The sequence below is a fragment of the Notothenia coriiceps genome, unplaced genomic scaffold, assembly GCF_000735185.1.
Source record: "Notothenia coriiceps isolate Sejong01 unplaced genomic scaffold, NC01 NC01_scaffold00015335, whole genome shotgun sequence".
NCBI classification, from domain to species: domain Eukaryota; kingdom Metazoa; phylum Chordata; class Actinopteri; order Perciformes; family Nototheniidae; genus Notothenia; species Notothenia coriiceps.
In genome coordinates, this window is record NW_011348036.1 from 64,924 (window position 1) to 88,335 (window position 23,412).

Sequence of the window (23,412 nt, forward strand, 5' to 3'; positions counted from 1 at the left end):
CGTCTAACTAGTATGCTATACACGTATACGTACACACACACACACACACACACACACACACACACACACACACACACACACACACACACACACACACACACACACACACACACACACACACACACACACACACAAACACACACACACACAAACACACACACACATACTCCTCCTGGCTGTCATATCTATTGTTCAGCAGAGCTTTGACCCCAGAGCTCCTTTGCATCAGAGTATAAATAGACTGTGTGTAGTAAGTCAGTCGATCCCGGCTGGAAGCGGCCTGTGGTTCAGCCCCTGCTCTCTTTCTGGCTCTCTGCCCGGCTCAGCTGTATAACGGAAATAAATAAACGATAAAACGGAATATACAATAAATATTTTTCTGTGAGCTGCAGGGAAAAGCGAGAGAGAGAGACAGAGTTTAGGAGTAAAGGCAGCAGCAACAAGTCTTTTTTTATTGGATGAAATGCTGCAAGAGGAGCCACAATGTTTCATCTTCTCTTCAGTGGTGGGCTTTATAAACATGAGTGCCCCTGGTTTTAACAAAGCCTTTTCCTGCATGGTGGCTCGCGGTCTTCATATTGACTCCTCAAGCTTTCACTGAGGTGGGAGGCTGAACAATGTGCTGCTGCCTGGTCGATATGGCCCCTGCTGCCTACCGGCTCCTCCTGGGACCTGGACGCTCCCTGCTGCCACCACCACCCCCTCTCCACCCACATTACCCCCACACACAGAGCCTCCACCTCCTCCACCAAACCCGGAGACAAGATGCTCTCTAGCGGCTGAGTCGACTTCTAAAAACCACTATCGGTAAATCATTTGCCCCATTTGCACACGGTGAAATATTTAAACAGGCAGCCCTCTCAATCCGCAGCAAATCACAGCAAATGAGTGCTTAACCCAGAGAGCAAGCTGCGGTTTCCGATTGAAATTGACCTTTGCGCGCAGGAAGCACAAGTTCCAGTGAAGTCTGGGACGCCGTTAAACCGACTGGAAAACCATTTGTGCATCTCAAACGTGAGGTGCAACTCACTTTCTAGCCGATTTTTAAATACATGTGAAGTAGGAGATATGAAAATTGTAAAATGCAGTTGTAATACAACAAAAATGTGAGTTTCAAGTTGTATACAGTGTGCCATTTTTACGCTGCCGTTCTAATATTACAGTGGATGAAAAGCCACGCTACTCTACCTAATAATATTAATATAGGGACTTCATGTGCTATCAAACGGCATGTTTAAAGTGGCCCACGTGTGCTTTATGATTAAAATGCAATCTCCGGTGATATCATTAGAATATTCCATGTAGTTTTTCACTCATGTTTCATCATTTTTACCGGTAAAGCCAGCAAAATGTGCATTTCATGGTTGACAATAAAGCAAGACAGAGGAAAGGGGAGCTCTTACCTGCGAGTCCGACATTCCCCATCACCCTGCAAGTATTTATGAGGAGGATAAACAAACAAACGTCCCGGGAAAAACAAGCGCTCCCCATGCTGACAGACGGTGTGAGGATTCAGCAGGGCTTTTCTGGGGGTTTGGACTGTGTGTGTGAATGTGTGAGTGTGAGTGTGTGTGTGAGTGTGTGTCTCTGATACGAGAGGAGGAGGACCGCTTCTGCTGGACGGGCAGCGGCGGGCAGAGAGAGGGGGGAGAGATAGAGGGAACAGCAGGGGAGAGCGGAGGCGATCGGAGCCTCCTGATTGGCTGGTTTGTACCGGTGGAGAGACGGAGAGAGAGAGAGAGAGAGAGCAGAGAGGAGAGAGGAGAGAGAGCAGAGAGGGTGGCATTGTATTGGTCGGTTCTTGAGAGAGAGAGAGAGAGAGAGAGAGAGAGAGAGAGAGAGAGAGAGAGAGAGAGAGAGAGAGAGAGAGAGAGAGAGAGAGAGAGAGGTGAGCAGCGCAGCGTCATGATGTGGATACTCAAAGTTCGTTCTCCAAACCCTTAAACCCAAGCTAAAAACACAAGTTAATACAAAAAAAACAGTTTGAATGAACCCCAATCGACATTTATGGGGGGTTAAATGTATATAAGAAGTTAATTTTAGTGGCCTAGATTTTTGGCTGACTTTTCTATAACTCTGTATTTTTTGTTATAAACTGCAAAATCCTTCAATATAAACTGTTAAAAAGAGAAAGTTAACTACATTCAAAATGTTCATAACTGATTTCGAGCACCTGTCTGTGACTTGGGGTCATAAGCCAAAAAAGTTGGAAACCAAAAGAGGAATTGTGTTTATTTTTACTTCATATATTAATTATCCTGCAAGGATCCTTTTACATATTGTAACTGTTTTACAATATTAAAAAATAATTCCAAAATGATAATTCCCTGTGCGAACTAAGGACCCCTGAAGGTCCAAAAAGCCGTAGTTTGGGAAACACGTAGTCATTAGACTAAAAGGGCAATTTGAGAAGCACAGACTCAGGGAGTAACAGGGTTTATAAAGATTCATATTCAGTCGTTTTTTCTCGTGAAATAATTATTGACGCACTTTTCTGAAACATTACTCGCATGAGGTTTTAAGAATTAAGTAATACTGACACCTAGTGATGGGACATGAACGTGAAGGAGTGCATTACCCATTCAGCGCGATATCTTTATAGGGCTTTGCCCCCATTGAAAGAGTAGGCTACTGCGCACCACCTTATATAATGAAATGAATTAATTAGACAGACACACATCGGACAGAGCAGTTTTACAGGAACACTAGTTGGTGTATAGGTCTTTGCAGAAAATAGGTAGGGGTCATGTGTGTGCACACTCAATGGGGGCCATAGGTCACCAGGTTAATCCATAGGTCACCAAACACTCGTTTATTTTAAGGATTAAAAACAGTCAAAATAAATATGGGGATTCTCATTGTTTTAAGTCTTTTTAAATGAGGTTAAAGTTAAAGGACAACAATATTCCAGGTTGTTGTCATCCTGAAAGAAAGAAGTTCATGGTTTAGGTGTAGCTTAGTTGTGTATAGTGAATGTAGCTGTTTTATTGAGGCCATTATATGCAAACGAAAAATGTATAGTTATAAAAATAAAAATAAAACTTTAAAAAGTAAATTAAAAGACTTGAAAAGTGAATGAGGTCGTTCAATTATTTCAGTAGTTTTCTTTCATATTGAATGTATAGATAGCCTCTAGCTATGTCTAGTAACACTTTTATTGACGCCATTTTTAATTTACACAAACCACAACAAAAACCACACTTAAAGACAAGGCCGAAACCGTCTGGGAACTCACCAAAAGTGTTCTCTTTCCAAATGCAGGTGCAATAACGAGTGTTTTATTCAGACGCTGCCAGTTTCTGTTTATTTTTAAATGAAGACGGCGAGAAAGTAGACAAATACCGCCATCTTCTGGACGAGCTCCTTCAAAACGTGACTCTGACTGAGCCTGTCCCGCCCACTTCAATGATTTCTCATTTCTAACCAATCATAGAGGGAAGACAGAATGATGCATTTAAGAGCAATGCATTTGCTAGCTTCTGTAATTGTATCTCAGTTGGAAGCTTTTTATTCCAATTCCACTCATTGCTTCCTTTTATCTAACTCAGTATAAAGCCACGTATCCAGCAGCACTGTTGCCTGTCATCCTGCTATATATGCATGACCTTGTATACGGGAAACATAAAAATACATGTAAAAAACCACGTGACGAGGTTAGAATGAAAGACAGCTCTTAAGGTTCACGTAGAAAACGAGGAGTGCCTGAACGCAACGCGAGATCTCATCAACTGTCATGGCGTCTCCCTTGAAGGGGGATAGGTAGTGGAGAAAGTAGCCGCTGTCATTTATCAGTTTTCTCCTGTTTACAGAGCAGGTAACCCCGACTGAAGAGGCCTTGAGGAGCGGATATTAACCATGGGGACTGTCCATGCTAAGGTAAACTCCATTATCCCTGGCAGCTGGCCTTTATGTGCCTTTTTTTACCATGACCTCCCTGCCCAGTCAGACTCACTAGCATTTGTACTCGATGTACTGTTCAATACAGCTGGATAAAGACGAACAATAAAGAATAATGACTGGTTACATTACGTGTGCACTGGGGAACTGCATGTGGTGAAAAGCTGTATATTTGACTGAAGCTCATTAATGTTACCAATATAGGCCTGGCGGGATTTTCAAATTTAGATATCATATGTATGACAAACTAACTCGTTGTAACCACGATTTGTGGTAGTATTTTAACGTGGTTTTGTGTTTTCAGACCGTTTTCATACAAGAATATCACTAAAAGCCATTTCATACTGTGTAATTAACACCACAAATAGATTCAATTTACTGTCACAGTCTTTCATTTGAGAAATGTGCTTCTTTAACCTACTTACATTAACACCTTCCAAACTGACTCCCCAATGCAGTGACTTTCACTTGTCGTAGGACATCAGATACTCTCTTTTAAAGGCCCACTCATTGGCCTAATGACTCAATGACAGCAGTCCTTTTTAAAGGTGCCATGCATACCTTCCTTGTTTTAAGTGTATCAGACTTTTAAGATTATTTTAAAAGTCTCACCTGACCTTTAGATACACAAACCAAATTTAAACTCGGAAATATAGTTAGTTTGGCTCAATTTCAAAGAAGGTTTATTAGGGAGATTTTTTTTAATTGTTTTAAATTTGCATTACATTGTTAATGTAGTGTTACTTAAAGGCATTGTGCTTATCATGGTTGCAGAGTCTGGATCCTCTCCCGATGCATGGCCGAGATTTGGGCGTCCACCCTGATGACATGGTCGAGCTTCCAGAACCGGAGCAGGAATCCAAGCAGGAGATCCTCGAAAACAAAGCTGTAAGTAGCAGTAATATCAGACTAGATTTTGTGATAAAAACAAATCTAAATATTTATAAATAGTACCTGTAAAAGAACTCAAGTGAAAAAAATATGGATTTGAATTGCTATCACAGTCTAAGTCCCTGCAGCTACATGCATGTGTCTGCATTTGTATACGATGGTTATGTTGGAGTAATCCAGGTAAAACATACTTTTGCAGGTGGTCGTCCAACATGTTAACGTCCAGGGTCTTGGAAGAACTAAAGAGGATCTGCTCGGCTATGAGATCTCTGAGGTTTTCCACGCAAAAAATCTCATTGATGTACGTATTTATTACTGAGTACATTAAGGAATGATAGCACTCAGTTTCAGTATTGGAGAAGTTGCAGAGCTCTGTTTCTTTTTCGGTTACAGGTGATGAAAAAATCTCACATCGCCAGACAGAAGCTTCTCCGCCTGGGAATCTTCAAAGAGGTGGAGGTTCTTATTGATACATCTGAAGGTAACTCGACCTTGTAATAAAAAACACAGCCACAAAAACAAACATTTTATTGAATAATGGCTGTAACACACCTTCTTCCTCCTGATTGGTTCTCTTCCCCAGGTTCAGACGCCTTGCCCAACGGTCTGGATGTAACTTTTGAAGTGACGGAGGTAAAGAGGCTGACAGGAAGCTACAACACCATGGTTGGCAACAATGAAGGAAGCATGGTGAGAGAAACAACACTTGCATATAATTCATGTCAGTCATATTTGTCACTTTATTGGCTATGGATGGAGCACTATTCAATAAGATAGTAAATTCAAATTCTCGCTCAATTGGCTGCCAAGTGATACAATTGTCAACTTAGGTTATAGGGCCACTGGCCATTTTAATCACTTAAATCAGGATTTATTGCAGTCCGTCTGTTCGATTATTTTAACTATGGCACAAAAAGCCAGAACCTTTTTTAATTTCCTTTCCTTACTACACTTTTATATTCAGAATAAGAAATAATATATGTTATATTGGTTATGTTATAGGTGTCAGGATCAGATCTTGGGCAGGTAAAGCTTATTCCATTAGATTAGGGATTATTCGATGAAGGTAGATTATTAAGGAAACCGTTTTAGTTCTAGTAATAACCGGAAATGTGTTTTTTAATGTTTATAGAAAATAGCCCTTCGTCATGCCACAGCAGAAAAGAGGTTATTGTAACAAGTTAATAAAATTGGATGAAACTGGACACAGGCTGCTTTTACAGTGAAACAGAAATGATCACAGAACATGGTGGCTTCATAGTATTGGTTTGGTCTTTCAGGTGCTGGGTCTGAAGTTACCTAACGTGTTCGGTCGAGCTGAGAAACTCACCTTCCAGTTCTCCTACGGGACCAAGGAGACGTCATACGGCCTGTCCTTCTTCAAGCCCCAGCCCGGAAACTTTGAACGCAAGTATGTCAGTGAATGTTGCAAATAGACTGTTGACTGTGTGTCCTAGAAAGTCTGACTTCATAACGTATAAGCACTTTTTACAGATGGCTGATTCCTAAATCTTGGATTGCCAGTAAATGCACCACCAGGGCTCTGAGTTGTGTTTTAACTTAAGATACTGTGTCCTCTGTTTCAGCCTCATCCTCAACCTGTACAAAGTCACCGGTCAGTTCCCATGGAGCTCCTTAAAAGAAACCGACAGAGGCGCATCTGCAGAGTTTAATGTAAGAGGCCGTGTGTGTTTCTGAATGGAAAAAGAGACGATTCAAATGATTAACCAATATCAATACAGATACATTTCCTCATGTTTATGTACAAAAATAAATTCATTCGAGATTCATTTCACCCACGTTTTAAACTGCTTAGTTTGTACCATAATAACCTTTATTTTTTATTTGTGGACTTTTTTATTTTTAAATGCATTGGCATAGGTATAGAATCCAGAGAGAAAGAGTCGAACATGTGACTCTGGACATGCATGCCCTGCATTTGTGCACAGCAGTGTGTAAATCCAATCTGAACACTTGAATTTGCCAGCATTTAATACTGTTGAACCATGCAGGATTGACACATTATCTGCTAGGAAAAGTGTAACTGATGAGTTAACTCAAACGTCTTCAGCTCACGTTCTCCCCTTTCCTTTCCTCCTGCAGTTCCCCCTCGGGATGACCAACCACACGTTGAAGTGGGAGGGTGTGTGGAGGGAGCTGGGCTGCCTGGCGCGCAGTGCGTCCTTCGCCGTGCGGGAGGAGAGCGGACACTCGCTGAAATCTGCCCTCTCGGTACAACCTGGAGCCTGGACTCCTCCTTGTGTCATATCATTTTAAATACATGTTTATTAGTGCTATAAATATAATTTCTTCCACCCCACCAGTTCAACACATCTCCTGTTTTGTTTGTTTGCAGCACACTGTGTCGATCGATTCAAGGAATTCTGCTATCTTCCCCAGCAGGGGTGCATTACTCCGGATCAACCAGGTTAGTGTGCACATGTGTCTAAGAATAAGGGACCTTGAAAATACACTGTGAAATCACTGTTAAAGTTCATTCACTGGGTCCCTGATAATGATTAGAAACATTTCATGTATTTGTCCTGCAGGAACTGGCTGGGTACACAGGTGGAGACGCCAGCTTCTTGAAAGAGGATTTTGAGCTGCAGCTCAACAAACGACTTTTCTGGGACTCGGTAAGACAGAAATAAGACACGCCAGACTGGTTTAACAATATTTGTCTTTTAAAAGCTGCAAACACCTTGGATTGTTCTTTCTTTCTGTGTGCTTTTATTTGATGAATTGCATTAACGAACCACCAGTGGGCGATAAAGCCGCACTAGGGGAGTGGAACAACAAACGTTGTTCTGCTTAACTGAATACTTCTAAGGTTTTGTGTTATTAACAGAAACGTTTTTGTCCTCTCAGGTCTTGTCTGCTTCTCTGTGGGGCGGGATGCTTTGTCCCATCGGAGGACAGCCGTCCTGTATCGCTGACAGGTACGTCTGATCCAAGAGCTGCCATCTGGCTCTGACACATCTGAGCTTCATTTACTACTCCCAATGAGAACACACTCTTTTGATAAAGATGATGCTCTCAAGATGATCATATCTGTTTAAAAATCTAAACATGACTATAAGCTTGGGCTACTTGTGAATTGACCCATTTTTTTGTGTTTTGTTTTTTTGTCTTAAACGTTGTACTATTAATGACATTCTGGGTATATGGTTTAATGAAAGAATTAATTTTTTTCAGGTTCTACCTTGGAGGTCCCACCAGTGTACGAGGGTTTGGGATGTATAGCATTGGGCCACAGAGTGAAGGTACAAAAACATTCTAGTTAAATTAAAGAGTTTTTTTCTTTTTTAAATCTGCTGTACCTTAATCAATCATCTTTGACAAAGCTAATGGGACAGTCAACATGGGGCTTACTGTCCAAAACTATAAGACAAAGACAAACTTCTTAGTTAACAAAAAATATAGTTTTACCAACCATTAAATATTGTTGGGACTTAGTGGTAAAGACAATAAGACTACAACACCCTATGATTGATTACAGCTGGAAACCGCTGTTCCACGTCATGTTTCATGTCTAATTCTACACTGTCACCATCCAGACACAATACCCCTCCTTAAAGAGAAGTACTTAAAATAATGAATAAAGTCCTGCGGCTGTAAGCATGTGTGTATGTTTAAGTAAGTAAGTACACTACATATCTTGGTTTAATGCCCTCTCTTTGTGCTCCAGGTGACTATCTAGGTGGAGAGGCGTACTGGGCAGGTGGTCTGCACCTCTACACTCCTCTGCCCTTCAGACCGGGCAAGGGGGGCTTCGGTGACCTTTTCAGAACGCACTTCTTCCTCAATGCAGGAAACCTCTGCAACCTCAACTACGGTGGGTGACTAAAGAAATTAGTAAATGCATAAATACAGCACCTGCAGTGTTCGAAGAAGTAACAAGTGAACACATAGAAATGAACAATCCATAAATCCCCACTCCAGAATTTGTTAAAGTGCATTTAAGCCACATTTGAATATTCTCAAGCATCTTTTCAGTATGTTTCTGGAATGTGAATCACTTTTGAGTGACAGTGGGATATCCCAGGTGGGCGTTGACATGTCGGGTGTTATGTGTGCAGGTGAGGGTCCCCGGGCTCACCTTCAGAAGATGGCAGAGTGTCTTCGCTGGTCGTACGGAGCAGGCATCGTGTTGCGGCTCGGTAACATCGCCAGGCTGGAGCTCAACTATTGTGTGCCCATGGGAGTTCAGAGTGGAGACAGGTACACTATTCACTAACACTCCCAGATATTACACGGGTATTTCTGGAGAGATGTAGTTCCAGAGACGGCTACAATATTTCTTTCTTCCATTTCTGATTCAACAATGTCTAGATGTCAGTGTTGTCAGGGAAATCCAAACACTGACTGGCTTTCACACAACGGCATCATGTAAATAGTGCGCTCAATTTGGACAATTTTGGCCCGGACATTTAGTTTTTTTGCTACAAATGTAAAAAGTGTAAAAGAAACCTTGTTCTCTCCGCCTCTATACTGAAACTAGAGGCTACATTAGCCTGCTACAAGCATAACACACACAACTAACTCTCCTTACCAACTTGTTAGTTTTAATGATGAGTGAAAAAAACAGCAACGCTATCTCTGGTTCTGCATCTTTATCTCTTATTCAAAATGCTGATTAAGGAAATAAAGAATTGTCTTAAGGTGACACTCATTCCTTACTTGTTGTTTCTCTTTCTTCTCTCCTCTCTTAGGATATGTGATGGTGTACAGTTTGGAGCAGGAATCCGCTTCCTGTGACCTCATCACTCCTCCAGCACAGGCTGTGACGTGAAAAGGGAGAACGTCTTGTTTATCACCTGTAAACGTGTTGTAGAGTGTGTATACTAGCATGGGTCCTTTTTCCTGGGGAATTGTGCCTGACCCCCCAAACCCTCCTTTGATACACGAGCAAGGCTTTGGAACAACAAAGTGCCAGTGCCATAACACTAGTGAGGCTTTTTACAGTGAAAAGGGAAAGTAATCAAGAAGTAATCAAGATGTACATAAGACATGACTATAGGGGGAAAGAAATACAATCATGGTCAATCTTTTACAACCTTCATCATCATGTCAGGACTTATTCTCTCTTCAATAATAGCTGACTTAGGGTTTTGTTTTGAGTTTTAGCCTCTTTCCTTGGTTTGAGTTCTTAAGCACTGGCACCTTGTCTGTGGAAAAGTCATCAACCAGTGATTTCCCCCACCTCGTTTCCTGTGGTGACACAAAGTAAATTATTTTACAGAATGTTAAAAGAGATTTTGGGCATGTTCCCTTTTTTGCCTTCCGGGACTGCTTCTTATTCGGGAGCAGGACTTTATAATGATTTTGTTTTGACAGTTTACTGTACGCCACACACACACTTCTGACCTGACTGGTTTTGTTGAGATGCACTGTGTGATTGAAAGATTGCAGTGGAAGCAATGGAATGAACCGGGAGCAAATGGCTCTTTTGATTTAGAGTGGCGCTGTTAGAAGGGAATCGGCCGTCTGCTAAAGTAGTTTGTTCACACATTGTTGAAGAACAGCGGGATGACCTCCCAAGGTGGGAAACCCCCCCTCGTCCCCCAAGCAACATCCACCACCAGTGCTCTTACCGTTGGTCCTCTTTTTAATGTTGTTGAAGATATTCACAATAAATCACAGCTGCTCCCCGAGTTTCTCTATGAATCCTTTATGTGTTCTCAATCAAACATTGTAAAATCAAGTATGGAATCGATCAAATGCAGTAATCAGTTCTGGACCTTCTGCGCTGGGCTTAATTTAAATTATGTTTAGTTCTTGTTGCCTCTAACCCTCAATCTACCAAAAATATTAACCCTACTAAGGACTAAAGAAATGTACTGTAAGAAGAATCCATCATAGCAAAATGTTCATTTATTTCTTCTGACAACTTATTTTATATTTTCTATGTTATTAAAGTAATGTATTAATAAAGTTAATACATTTTAAGAAAGGTGCAGCTAATTTGCATATAAACATAGCTATCTATCCTATATTATCTATTCAAAAAGAAAAAGCTGTCATTGGTTGCTTTTGGCTGATGTCACAAAACACTGGTTTTATAAAAAAAATCTAATTAGACACCAGAAAAACATAGGAAGTAATTTAGAACAAATGAATTCACGAAGTCCTAAAACTGCCTGATGTTTGACAAAAACCATACATATGTTGGTTCAATAAGGGATAGTGAATTATTTTTCTTATCGAGGCTGCATTTGTTTTAGGACTGAAGGTACAGTAGGCTATATGACATATTGTGATTCATCCCTTGCCTCTGTTCTAAAACAAAATACATTTGTAGCAGTCAGTGGCATCAGCAAAGCAGTGTTGTAATAATCGTGCAAGCATAATAATTTAAGTCATCGTTATTTGTACTACCTTATCGGATAAAGGGATTTCCTATTGGAAGAATAAGAAGTTGTCAGCTCCGCAGGGCACAGTCTACCTTGAAGGTATTTTCTTTCCAGCTGACGTGAAAAAGGGGGTATGTGTCTCTGCCCTGCTCCCCTACAGGTCGTCAGTGGACTCTTCGACCCTCTCCTCCACAGGAACCTGTGCAGGGCAGTTGAGTGTGGATGGTGCCAGCTGTGTGTTTGTCTGTGTGGGAGTCTGGACAGGTGCAGAGCAGGTGAACGCTGCCAAGGCAAGTACAGAGAAACTTATGGAAGCCTGTTTGAACCACTGTGATGAAAACACATCCTGCTTGTTGTTATGAGAAGATATCTAAAAAATATTGAGAACCTTTTTTTTTTAGCTTGGTATCTAAACATTTTTACAACGTATCTCAAAAATAATGACATGTTCTCAATTTTTTGGTTTAGTATCTTAACATTTGACATGTTCTTATATTTTCATTAATCGCAGGAAAAATATTTCAAATATATATAAAAAAACACCTGGCTAATGTCTGCTTAAAGACTCTTCTGTTTGTATTCGTTTTATACGAGTATAACATTTTTTTAAGTTAATATCTCATATTTAAAATCTCTCAAGAAATATGTGTTTTAATCACGTCTTTTTGAATGATTAAAGCAATGTAGCAAACAATTTAAACATATAACCAATGATTGACTTAATTTGTTTGCATTTCTGCAGTAATCATTTATAAACTCGTGAAAATACAGTCAGTTTTAAGACGTTATGCATTCCCACACATGACCGCGCATTGGAGGTGATAGCATGGGTGAAGCGTTGGCAAACATCACATACATAAGCACCGCGTGAGCGCGCACGTACGGTGCACGTACTCAGGCTGCTGCTGTCGAGTATAAGCTGGCTGTGGCGTGCCCTGACAACGGCCACTCCTCTGACCACACACTCACACACACATATAGAGGAAGGTGTGTGTGTGGCCAGCAGCAGATTCTGCAGCATTTGGATTTTATTTTTAATATTTTATATAATACACTAAACACCGCCATTATGTTGTGGACAGCGAGTCAAGTCTTAAGGAAATTCTCCACCTCGTCCGTGAGTAACGCTTCTTATTCTGCACCAAAGAATGAATGGTGCCTGTTATACTTGCATTGATAAAAACATACCGGTGAATACTGAACGCATGTCAGGTCGTAGTGTAGAGGACTGAGCCAGGCTCGACTCTGATTACGGTTCATTGAGTCACAGTTGTAACGTTGTAAATAGTCACTCCATTAGCTACCATATTTAAAAAAAAACAGAGTCATGGATGGTGTATCAGTGCCACGTTACTGTGCGATCCACTCTCTCACTGCTACTGTACAAGATATGGAGGAGTTGCATCAGCATAGCTCCACTGTACCGACAGCGGCTTAGATACGATCATGCTGGGCTGCAAACAGCTACCCATTCATTGTGATTACTTTGAGGTTGTAGCACTGTCATTTCCACAGTGTGCTGGTTGGAATATATGGCTTTGAATGCATCATAAATCCAATGCCAGCTTCGAGTACTTGACAGGACCATTAATCTGAGCATGGGAAACCTGAAACCTCCTTCTCTCACACATGTGCTGTCACAGTCAGATTGGAGGGGGCCACTTGAATTTCTCTCAGTCTAGATTAGGGCTGTGCACTGTGTGTCAACCAATAGCTTTTCTCAGAGTTGGTTTTGAGAAATTTGACAGATTGAATGACATTTGGGCCAGGGGTGGAATCGTAATTTGAAGGGTCGTGGGACAGGCAGTTCACGCTTTTAAAATGCACTCATATATGTTTTATATAAGGCTGACAATTCATTGAATTTCTTGCTAATAAGGTGAAAAATGTATTACCATTTTTAAAACGAGTTAATTGCTTATTTAAAGTGCAAACAAAAACAAACCTTTAACTACAGTTTTTCATGTGTTTCAATCTTTGTAAATTGCAAACAAAGTTAATAACTTTGGGGTGGTACTGTGTCGGATACAACCATTAAGCTGAAGTTTATAGACCAAACAATGAGTTGATTAATAAAAATATGTTTACATATAAATTACAAATTAAATGATACTTGTGTAGCACCAGTAAGTAAGTAAGTCTTTGTAGCCAGTAATGAAGTTGTTTGCAGTAACTTAGTGTTGGTTCTTTTGATGAATAACTGAAGGTTTGGCATTGCTCAACTTTAGTTCATGTATTAAAGGTGCATTCAGTGGATTTATATGTCAAGGGGATCAATGAATAATTACAGTTGCATAACATTTTTAGAGTAGAGTTCAAGAAAATGTGTTGTTAATCCTGTTCTCCAGAGCAAAAAATGTTTGTACACACAAAGTTATTAAAGCGCTGTGGCTTGAATGAGACAACTAATGCAGATTAACACTGGGTGAAGCTGAAACTAATGTTTTTGTGTTCTCTCTACCTTCAGAATTACTACCAGAATAAGCTGAAACTAGCTATAATCGGCCAGAGCTTGTTCGGCCAGGAGGTGTACAGCAACCTGAGGAAGCAGGGGCACAAGGTGGTGGGTGTGTTCACGGTCCCCGACAAGGATGGCAAGGCAGACCCGCTGGGTGAGTTTTCTCCCATGTGTTGTTTCTGTCTATCGGTCGCCTCAAAGCCAACAGTCTCTTGGAAAACCGGTTAGAGTGACAGCTGTGTGCAGTCTAGAATGGCACACAGCCATTTCTTGTTAGATAAGTTTATTATGATTAGGATCTTTAAATTCCTTTTTAAACAATATGTGTCATTGTTTTTCAACCAGACAAATTTATTTGCTTATTGGCAAAGTTATAGCTGAATAGTAAATAGTCAATATAACAAATAAAGACCTATTTAACACAAGAATTACCAACGTACATTTGTCCTTGTGTATAAATAGCTCCTGGTTCCATTTTAATTAGACATTGAGAGATAACAAATACATGGAAAGGAATCAATGCTTTGAGTTTGCATTAGAAATAATTGGAAAGAAAATGTTGGATGTGCCGGCCTGTGATGATCCTCCGTCCTGGGTGTGCGGTGGGTCATCGCAGGCCTGTGCTGTGGCTGAGGTAGATGCGTGTTGGCTCCACAGTGCCCCTGCACAAAGACGGGCCTTTACCCTGCATTAGCTGCGCTATAGTGGCTCCATTGTCTGTGTGGGGAGAGGCCCTGTGTGGCCCGGAGATGCAGCTCTGAGGTGAAAAGTCTACAATCGAGCCGCACTCTTTGATATGATGCAATCTTTCCAGGAAAAATCCTCAGCAGCAGCTATCCTCCGCTGCCTCTTGACCATCCTACTTTACTCTGAGGGTTTAAAGTCAATATTGAACTATTTCCTTTCTTATTCACTGTACCTTTAAGCTGTCCTGCCTACTAAACAACAAGTGGAGGGAGGTCAATACTGAAAAAGTACTTAGAGACACAAAATGCATATTAAGCGTTTGTCTGTGTTATACAAGCAGTAAGTTTGTATTGGTTGATTCTTTAGGATATGAACAATCTACTATAGTGTCTATTCATGCAATGAAAAATAAAAATACAGATAAGAATAATAAAAAAATGTTGATATTGATAAGATATTCATTTAGGAATGTTCTGTTAAAAATATTATATATTTCTTATGGTATATCAAAACAGATATACCTTCCCACAATATTTTGAAACGTTAAGACAATATCTTATAGTGTTTGATAATATCAATTCAGACTGTCAAATCTCATATCTTAAATCCTGCAAAGTTTCCAAAAAGGTCCTAACTTGTGAAATGCATTGCAAGTTTGATCAATTATATAGATATTATAAATAAACTGAAGTGTGGTTTCTAAAGAAGCTAGGAAATCAATTTAAACACTATTGCTTTTAGGGTTAGGGCTCCAACCATGAACTCCAAATTTCCCGTTGCAATTTATTTCAGGTTTCTGAACTATACTTATAAATTCTCCTTTAATCTTTCAGCGGTGGCGGCAGAGAAGGACGGGACGCCGGTGTTCAAGTTCCCACGGTGGCGAGTCAAGGGGAAGCCCATCCCAGAGGTGGTGGAAGCGTACAAGGCTGTGGGCGCCGAGCTCAACGTCATGCCCTTCTGCTCCCAGTTCATCCCCATGAACGTAATCGATGACCCCAAGCACGGCTCCATCATCTACCACCCCTCCATCCTGCCCCTGCATAGAGGAGCATCGGCCATCAACTGGTGAGGAAGAGGGGAGGGGAAAGGGGTGAGGGAAGAGTGGGCGATAATATCCTAAAATAATATATCTTTGATATCACACATCGAGCAGGCCTTTAATAGGAAGCAGACAGTACATAATATTTACTACATAACAGTATCACTGCTTTTCTGTGCTTTTGGCTCACTGCCCACATAGATGATCAGTAGTAAAGAAATTACAACAGCGACGTTCACATTCCTAACAGTCGTTAGGCGCAAACAAGTCTGGGTTATCAGTAAATCAACTTTTTTTATAATAAATTGTCTTTAAATTACTATGTTGGGGAAAGTCCACAATAAAATCATCTTCTGGTAAGAAATGAACACATGTGAAAGTTAAAACAAGGTTGTGCTATTGATTTAAGAGTCAAAGAATTCAAGAATAATTGCACCAACATGTAAAACCATATGGGATCAAAGAACAGACATTAGACATGTTAATTACAACAGCCATATGATAATAACCTGACAATGGTCACAGTAGCAACATGCTGTTATCAAATGCTAATATACACAGGAACACCAGATATGTGTATTACAAGCGTTAAGAAACCTCATGGTCACAGCCAATGTGAGGCCAGAATGAAACGCTTATTGAAACAAAATATATATGATTTAAGTTTTGTTGAATTGTGAAATTCGATTATAGAAATGTTTCCAATAACTTTTAAACCTAGAGAAATGCATAATACAAAACAATGTAATGTTTTGTTTTGGTTGTTCGCCTGTAATGGCAGTGTATCCCATTTTTGGATTGGTTAGCAATTGTTTGTCTGCCAGAAGCTGTTATAGATTGACTTTTTATACAGTTTTAATCCACATTTTTACAAAACACTATTCAGATCTTGGACATTTTTGACTATCTATCAAAAACATCGAGACGAATAAACACAAAAAGAGAAAATACATGTATATACAATTAATTAAATTAAATTAAAGACAAAGATTGCTATAAATTATTCCAATCAAAAGACAGGCTAAAATGTGTATGTTCAGATAGCATAAACAGTGACATTAAATACCACATTGTTTGGCATACAAATATTCTGGTATGACCAGTAGCCTGCGGTAGATAATTTTAACTAACCCCTGATCGATATTCGATATTGTGTTGGCTAATTTGAACTTGTATCACTGGCTAAATGTGATAGCTTTATGAGTCTTCTCTAGTTCTCAACTTAATTTTAGCCTGTAACCATCCCGTTTGCTTTAACACAGCTGCTACGCAAAAGTTACACAAGCTAGCTTACTCTTTAATAGCTTGTGAATTGGACTTCAAAGAAATAAAAGTCAATAGTTCACATGCCCTCTGTTTTCCGGTTTCAGGGTGGAGCTAAACAGTGTTTGCTGCTTTTGGTCTGTGTAGCAGGAAGTTTAAACCAGTTCTGTTTGACCCAAAGCCGCTGGCAAACTGGTTTCCTTATCTCTCCCTCTTGCTTCCTTTTAGCACTGTCTAAATAAATAGCTTCTGTTTGTTTGCAACGGTAGAACACAACATGTTTAACTGTTTGGCAGTGGTGACATGCTACCAGCTGCATAAATTAATTGAAAGTCAGAAGATATAGTGGGATGAGGAGAGTAATTACTCTGTGATGTCTGTCCATTAACTATTATTAAAGCTAAAGCCAGTCGGTGGTTAGCCTAGCATCTTGCCTATGGGGGCCAACTGCTAGATTAGCTCTGTCCAAATATTTTACAGTCATCAAAGTTTTAAAATGAGTCTGTATTTCACGTTTCAGGTAGTGAAAACTGAATTGTGCTAAACTGTAGTATCTTTGGTTAAAGACACTGTTTGCAGTCTCTGTAAAACTTCATTTGATTTTTGTGTTTTATGTTTTACAAGGACCCTGATCCATGGTGATAAGAAGGCTGGATTCTCAGTGTTCTGGGCTGATGATGGACTGGACACCGGACCAATCCTGCTGCAGAGGGAGTGTGCTGTGGAGCCCAACGACACTGTGGACACACTTTACAACCGCTTCCTTTTCCCAGAGGGCATCAAGGCTATGGTAACCATCTGGAATTCAATATTTTTGCATGAAGTAATCCTTTTGATCACATTAGGACTGTTATCAGGAAGAGTGTGTTATCAGCATGTATTTACATACAGGCTTTTTGAAATATAATAATCTATCAAGTAGTCGGGACATATCGTCATACTCTTTCCCATAAAACACACTGTTTCCTGGTGCAGGTGGAGTCTGTTCAGCTCATTGCTGATGGGAAGGCTCCCCGGATTCCCCAGACAGAGGAAGGAGCCACCTATGAAGGCATTCAGAAGAAATCCAACGCCAAGGTGAGAGCTCTCACTCCCAACATGCTGGATCACCAGCTGGGGAAAGTGGCGTTACTGTCCCAGAGCATTTTACAACAACAAAACGATATATTTGTTCTCACAAATTCAAGGTAACACCGGTTAGTAATTGATACAAATTGTCCTTTTGTGGGTAAAGTATTACTTTAAAGTAGCTCCTACATTCTCACCTGGTTCTTAACATTAAAATACAAAGATTTGTACCTTTATAAATGAATCCTTGTCTAGAGTGTATGCATTGGAGCAACACTATGTGGCTGCAGCAATCTGCCTTAATGTAGCAAAAATCAAAAAAGCTGCATTACATTGATGACTGGATTTACAGACAACGTATGTCGGTTAAAAGTTCTGGTATGTGTGAGTGACATTTTTAGAATTCTAAAAGCTGGATCTATTTATTTTTATCTAGTTATTTTGGTGTCAAATACCAATATTCATTAAGACCCTTAGACCCTAACTTATCTTTTGTTAAACCTTTTTCTCTCATCACTCAAAAGTGTGATGATTGTTCTCTAATAAAAAAACAGTTATTCAAAAAAATCTTGGAGACTGTAGTATTCCACGAGCATTTGGGCAAGGTACTTCCCTTAACAGTGATGAGGCACATTATTTACATCTCTCCATCTAAAGGTATTACTGTGCTGAAGCTCAGGGTGCCACGTTTTACATACACAGCATGAATTCTGCTACTTTTAGCTGTTGGACAGCTGCTTCAGAGAACTGCATATAAATGTACTGCTGGCCCAACATGTGTTCCAGGGACAGAGTGACTAGTGTTTATCTTACAAGAGTAAAGAAAGAGGTGGGGCCGGTCTTAGCTGCTCCCTGATTTGTCACTCATAGCCACGTTGCTGGCACTGTGTCAAAATGTGCTATTCTTAGTGCAGAAGTTTTTTTTTTTCAGCATCAGCTTTCCACGTGTCTCTCACCAGCTGTTGGGCTTCCCTCTCATTCTCAGAAATGTAGACGACCTGATCTGAAAAGGAATCTGAGTCGTCAGCATTTTGACTGCTGTGTCTTTCTGTCCCTCAGGTCAACATGGCCCAGCCGGCTCAGGCCATCCACAACTGGATCCGTGGCCATGACAAAGTCCCCGGAGCAACCACTGTCATCGATGGTCAGGTGTGTTTTCTGGAACACAAATGCAAATAAAACACACACACACAAGGTCAGACTTACAGAGGTTTGGATGGCTGATAATGATTCTGACATTCTACGGATGAGTTGAAATGCACAGCTTTACAGGGTGGGATCAATAAAACCAGTTAATAAAGCATCTTTTCTTTTCAATCCTCTTTTTAATAATTAAATGTAAATTACTTTTCATAGCATTGAAATTAAAGGTCATCAAGTCTATCATCTATTGGCCCCTTGTGAATTTTTTTCTAGTTTTTTTTAATATACTTTTTTTTCATAAAAAATTGAAAATAACATGCTATCAGCAAAAATACTAATGAAGGAAGTAAAGAATGTCTTATCCACCAGACATGAAATAGGAGTTGCAATTTACAAGACCAACTTGTCTTTAAACACATGTGCTGGACAGCAGTATATAGTAAATAATGACCTCAAACCCACAAAATATAGTTTTTTAAGTGCTTCTCTTAATGTCCCTCCTTAGACTGTGACCCTCTATGGCTCGTCCATGTTGGGGGGGTCTGCACCAGCCGGTCAGCCCCTGGAGATCGAGGGGGCATCGCAGCCCGGCCTGGTGACCAAGAACGGGCTGGTGCTGTATGGAACAGATGGGAAAGCTGTAAGTGTCTCTATCACCTGTTGTACGACAAAACAAATATTCAGAGCAAACAAAGGAAGCGCTGGGCGAGCTTAGCAACGCTCATACCGCTGTTAGCTGATAAGTCAATTACAGAATGAGTTGACCCCCCTGTATTTGATCCATCCTGTTTATTCATCAGCTCCTGGTGAAGAACCTGCAGTTTGAAGATGGGAAGATGATCTCTGCTGCGAAATACTTCTCCTCTGGGGAAAGCTCCAGTGTGGAGCTGACTGATGATGAGAAGAAGATAGCAGAGGAGATCAGGGCAAGTTACTGGAGTTTGATTTTGTTTAGCTGATTGTGGCTGTGCAGGAGTTTTGTCGTCTCTTTAATGATGATATTAATCTTGACTGTTTGAACTTGGTGTTTGACCCAAAGCCGATGCTGATTTAGAATCCTTTTCTTTATCACAGAACATCTGGAAGGGCATCCTCAGCAATGTCCCCGTCGTCGAGGACACCACAGACTTTTTCAAGTCCGGAGCCGCCTCCATGGACGTGGTCAGGTGAGGGTCGTGGCGAGTGCTATAATCAGTCAGAAATGACCAGAGTGTGAGTGGACCCTTTGTTTCTTTTAGCAGATGGCACCTTGTATGGCAGCCTCTGTCTCTGTAAGAATGGGTGAATGCTGACTTGTTTGTGAAAAGGCCTTCGAGGGGTCATAAAGACTGGAAAAGCACTTTTAAAATGTCATTCATTTAGCTAAATATATATCTGAAATCTCTATGTCCAGGCTGGTTGAGGAGGTGAAGCAGAAGTGTGCCGGCATCCAGATGCAGACCGAGGACGTGTACATGGCCACTACCTTCCAGGACTTCATCCAGATGTTTGTCCGCAGGCTAAGGGGAGAGGACCAGGAAGAAGAGTTGGTCGTCGACTATGTGAGTCTCCCACTTTGATGTCTTAGTGAAGTCGAACTGTGTTCAACAGTTTGATATTTATTTAAATGTGAGATCCTTTAATTTAGCTTCCAAATCAGACTGTCTTCAAAATTGTAATGTCTTTCATCACTCTTCTGATTGTGGAATGTCACTGCTGTATTGCACCCAGGCAACCAAAGAGATAAACAACATGACATTGAAGATGCCATACCAGTGTTTTATCAACGGCAACTTTGAGGATGCTGAAAACGGCAAGGTCTACGATACCATCAACCCTAATGACGGATCGGTGAGTCACATGGACATACGGTCATATGAATCCACACCCACAGAACATGTTCTTATTTTGAAACTGTGTGTGACCATTATGTCTTTCTCCAGGTGATCTGTAAGGTGGCCTACGCCTCTGTGGGTGATGTGGACCGGGCTGTGGCTGCTGCCAAAGAAGCTTTTTATGAAGGACCCTGGGGCAGGATGAACCCCAGAGACCGAGGAACTATGCTTTTCAAGTGAGTAGCTCCACATAGAGGCCTAAAGTTGTATTACATAAATAAACAAGCAATCCTGATTATTCAAAGCCTGAAGAACACGGGTCTGCTTGTACATTACATATGTGCTCTCAAAACACCTTTACCAGCAGACAAAGGGACTCTAGAGCAGGATTCAACACTTAGGAGTTAAAAATAATAATTCCAGAATAGATAGGTCAGATAGCTAATAGTCCGCTAACTTTACCTCATATCCTATTTCGATACAGGCAGTGAAATGTTGGATTAGCAGTATCATTCTATGCCTGTGCAACATAACTTTTTAGAACAAACCCTCACACTGTCCCCTTTGACTTCCTCCAGGCTGGCAGACCTGATGGAGGAGCACCAGGAGGAGCTGGCCACCATCGAGTCCATCGACTCAGGCGCTGTGTACACGCTGGCCCTCAAGACACACGTTGGCATGTCCATCCAGACCTTCCGGTACTTCGCTGGCTGGTGTGACAAGATCCACGTGGGTTAACATTCAGGCACACACACACACACACACACACACACACACACACACACACACACACACACACACACACACACACACACACACACACACACACACACACACACACACTGTGCATAATTGATAAACACTGATTTTAATATCAGAGGTGCGTGTGGTTCTTTGTTTTAGGGCAAGACGATCCCCATCAACCAAGCGAGGCCCAATCGCAATCTGACCTTCACTAAGAGAGAACCTATCGGGTAAATGCTCTAAATTGACTTAATGCTGCCCTGTGTTTTAAAGTTATTATTTAAATATAATGAATGTATTTACAGAGGTGTGTGTGTGTTGTTTCTGCGTCAGTGTGTGTGCCATTATCATCCCATGGAACTACCCTCTCATGATGCTGGCGTGGAAGAGTGCTGCCTGCCTCGCAGCAGGAAACACACTTGTTCTTAAACCTGCACAGGTGAGAACACACACTCTCGTTTTAGTACACCAACTGTTTCTTTTTTAGGTACATTCACCTTTTTTAAGATAAAGCACTGACCAAGGTTGAACTACTTACTGTGGTCTCAGAGGAGGTTGTGTCTCAAAGATCTTTCTAAATATTTTTTAGGTCACTCCATTGACGGCACTGAAGTTTGCTGAGCTGTCAGCGAAAGCTGGTATTCCAAAAGGAGTCATTAACATTTTGCCCGGCTCAGGTATGAATACAAATACAGGATTCACATAAATAATAAATAAATAAAAAATGTGTTATTTTTTATTTATTTATTTATCAATCATCTGTGTCCTTCATGTCATAATCTCAAATACACATATAGACAAAAAATCATAAATCAACAGCGCACACGTTTTATAAAATGCACATTTTTAAGTTTACGTGAATCGGATTAAACAAAAAGTCCAAAAGCAACAATTAATGTGTTTCCAAATCCTAAATCCAAAACCTGATATTTTAGTCCTCTTTCCATGAAACATATGTTCTTTCATAAACTGCAAGAAATGCTCACTAGAGCACCAAATGTGGATTAATCCATCGCTGAAAATAGTCCCCGGAAAATAAATGAAGCATTTAGTTACCATCAGTTTTACAAACTAAAGAATTTAACTGTTTATTTGTACTTGTATTTATAGATTTATCAGACAATATCAAGGGATGGACGGACAAATTGTTGGTCTATAGTAATTGTATGCGATTTGTTGACAATTACCACTGTTACATAAGGATATACAGCCTACCTTCGATACCTTGTGCTGTTTTCTGTGACACCCTATTGTGACAGGGAGAGAATAGGAATAACTCAAATGATCACCTTACTTTGATACTTTTATCTTTAACTTTGGAAGTTCCCTCATTGAACCATCATCTTTTCTCCTAACCCTGTTCTCTCTACAAGGTGGTATGGTGGGACAGCGCTTGTCTGACCACCCAGACATCCGCAAGCTTGGCTTCACTGGCTCAACACCCATCGGCAAACAGATCATGAAGAGGTATGACCTGAAACTTAATGACTCAGACTCAAACATTGTTACTGGATTTGGTAAAACTTCATGCCTCTTTTTTCTGTGATTTCCTGTCGCAGCTGTGCGCTCAGTAACCTGAAGAAGGTGTCTCTGGAGCTGGGAGGGAAGTCGCCCCTCATCATCTTCAGTGACTGTGACATGGACAAGGCTGTTCGCATGGTGAGAGCCTAGTGAGAGAGTGTCAAGGTCTTTCAGTGAGCTCAGGAACCAGCCATAAACTCTGCGTCAAATGCCTTGCTCTTAATTCTGTCTGTGTGTGTGCTGCTCCACAGGGCATGAGCTCGGTTTATTTCAACAAGGGAGAGAACTGCATTGCTGCTGGACGTCTGTTTGTGGAGGAGTCCATTCACGATGAGTACATCACCCGAGTGGTGAGTAAGCCAAACACCAGAGGTGGGGGACTCGAGTCGCATATTTTTGGACTTGAGACTTGCTTGACTAACATTGATAAAAGACTTGACTTGACTTTGACTTGCTATTCATGACTTGAGACAGATGACTCGAAACGACTTTACTTTTTTAAATTGAATATTTGCATTTTTTTTTAGGGCA

At 40.7% G+C, this 23,412-nt stretch overlaps 3 protein-coding genes across 3 annotated transcripts in view; 2 read left to right on the plus strand and 1 right to left on the minus strand.

Moving 5' to 3' along the window:
* The window catches only part of LOC104948872 (signal peptide, CUB and EGF-like domain-containing protein 1), a 62,842-nt gene extending 61,212 nt beyond the window's left edge, over positions 1-1,630 (minus strand). The window contains exon 1 of the mRNA XM_010775104.1: positions 1,404-1,630. Coding sequence (XP_010773406.1) covers positions 1,404-1,491 — 88 coding nt within the window. The 5' untranslated portion in view covers positions 1,492-1,630. The remainder of the gene's footprint in view (positions 1-1,403) is intronic.
* A 2,082-nt stretch (positions 1,631-3,712) lies between these two features.
* Positions 3,713-10,442, plus strand: LOC104948868 (sorting and assembly machinery component 50 homolog A). Its single transcript, XM_010775098.1, has 15 exons — positions 3,713-3,876; positions 4,672-4,785; positions 4,988-5,089; positions 5,182-5,269; positions 5,372-5,478; positions 6,069-6,199; positions 6,375-6,462; positions 6,892-7,020; positions 7,145-7,216; positions 7,338-7,424; positions 7,657-7,727; positions 7,984-8,051; positions 8,477-8,623; positions 8,868-9,009; positions 9,501-10,442. Exons 1-15 carry the CDS (start codon positions 3,856-3,858, stop codon positions 9,544-9,546), a joined length of 1,413 nt encoding a protein of 470 aa, XP_010773400.1. The 5' UTR covers positions 3,713-3,855; the 3' UTR covers positions 9,547-10,442.
* A 1,625-nt stretch (positions 10,443-12,067) lies between these two features.
* aldh1l2 (aldehyde dehydrogenase 1 family, member L2) overlaps positions 12,068-23,412 on the plus strand; it is a 15,895-nt gene continuing 4,550 nt past the window's right edge. Inside the window, exons 1-19 of the mRNA XM_010775099.1 lie at positions 12,068-12,258; positions 13,609-13,753; positions 15,120-15,354; positions 17,216-17,381; positions 17,567-17,668; positions 18,719-18,808; positions 19,308-19,442; positions 19,603-19,728; positions 19,877-19,968; positions 20,196-20,343; positions 20,513-20,632; positions 20,725-20,852; positions 21,195-21,345; positions 21,520-21,590; positions 21,694-21,799; positions 21,950-22,037; positions 22,734-22,827; positions 22,920-23,019; positions 23,133-23,231. Coding sequence (XP_010773401.1) covers positions 12,211-12,258; positions 13,609-13,753; positions 15,120-15,354; positions 17,216-17,381; positions 17,567-17,668; positions 18,719-18,808; positions 19,308-19,442; positions 19,603-19,728; positions 19,877-19,968; positions 20,196-20,343; positions 20,513-20,632; positions 20,725-20,852; positions 21,195-21,345; positions 21,520-21,590; positions 21,694-21,799; positions 21,950-22,037; positions 22,734-22,827; positions 22,920-23,019; positions 23,133-23,231 — 2,244 coding nt within the window. The 5' untranslated portion in view covers positions 12,068-12,210. The remainder of the gene's footprint in view (positions 12,259-13,608; positions 13,754-15,119; positions 15,355-17,215; positions 17,382-17,566; positions 17,669-18,718; positions 18,809-19,307; positions 19,443-19,602; positions 19,729-19,876; positions 19,969-20,195; positions 20,344-20,512; positions 20,633-20,724; positions 20,853-21,194; positions 21,346-21,519; positions 21,591-21,693; positions 21,800-21,949; positions 22,038-22,733; positions 22,828-22,919; positions 23,020-23,132; positions 23,232-23,412) is intronic.

Coding starts and splice junctions, on each gene's coding strand:
- LOC104948868 (XM_010775098.1), top strand. CDS start 3,856: ATGGGGACTGTCCATGCTAAG. Junction 6,463..6,891: donor GCGCATCTGCAGAGTTTAAT/GTAAGAGGCCGT, acceptor TTCCTCCTGCAG/TTCCCCCTCGGGATGACCAA. Junction 7,728..7,983: donor CCGTCCTGTATCGCTGACAG/GTACGTCTGATC, acceptor AATTTTTTTCAG/GTTCTACCTTGGAGGTCCCA.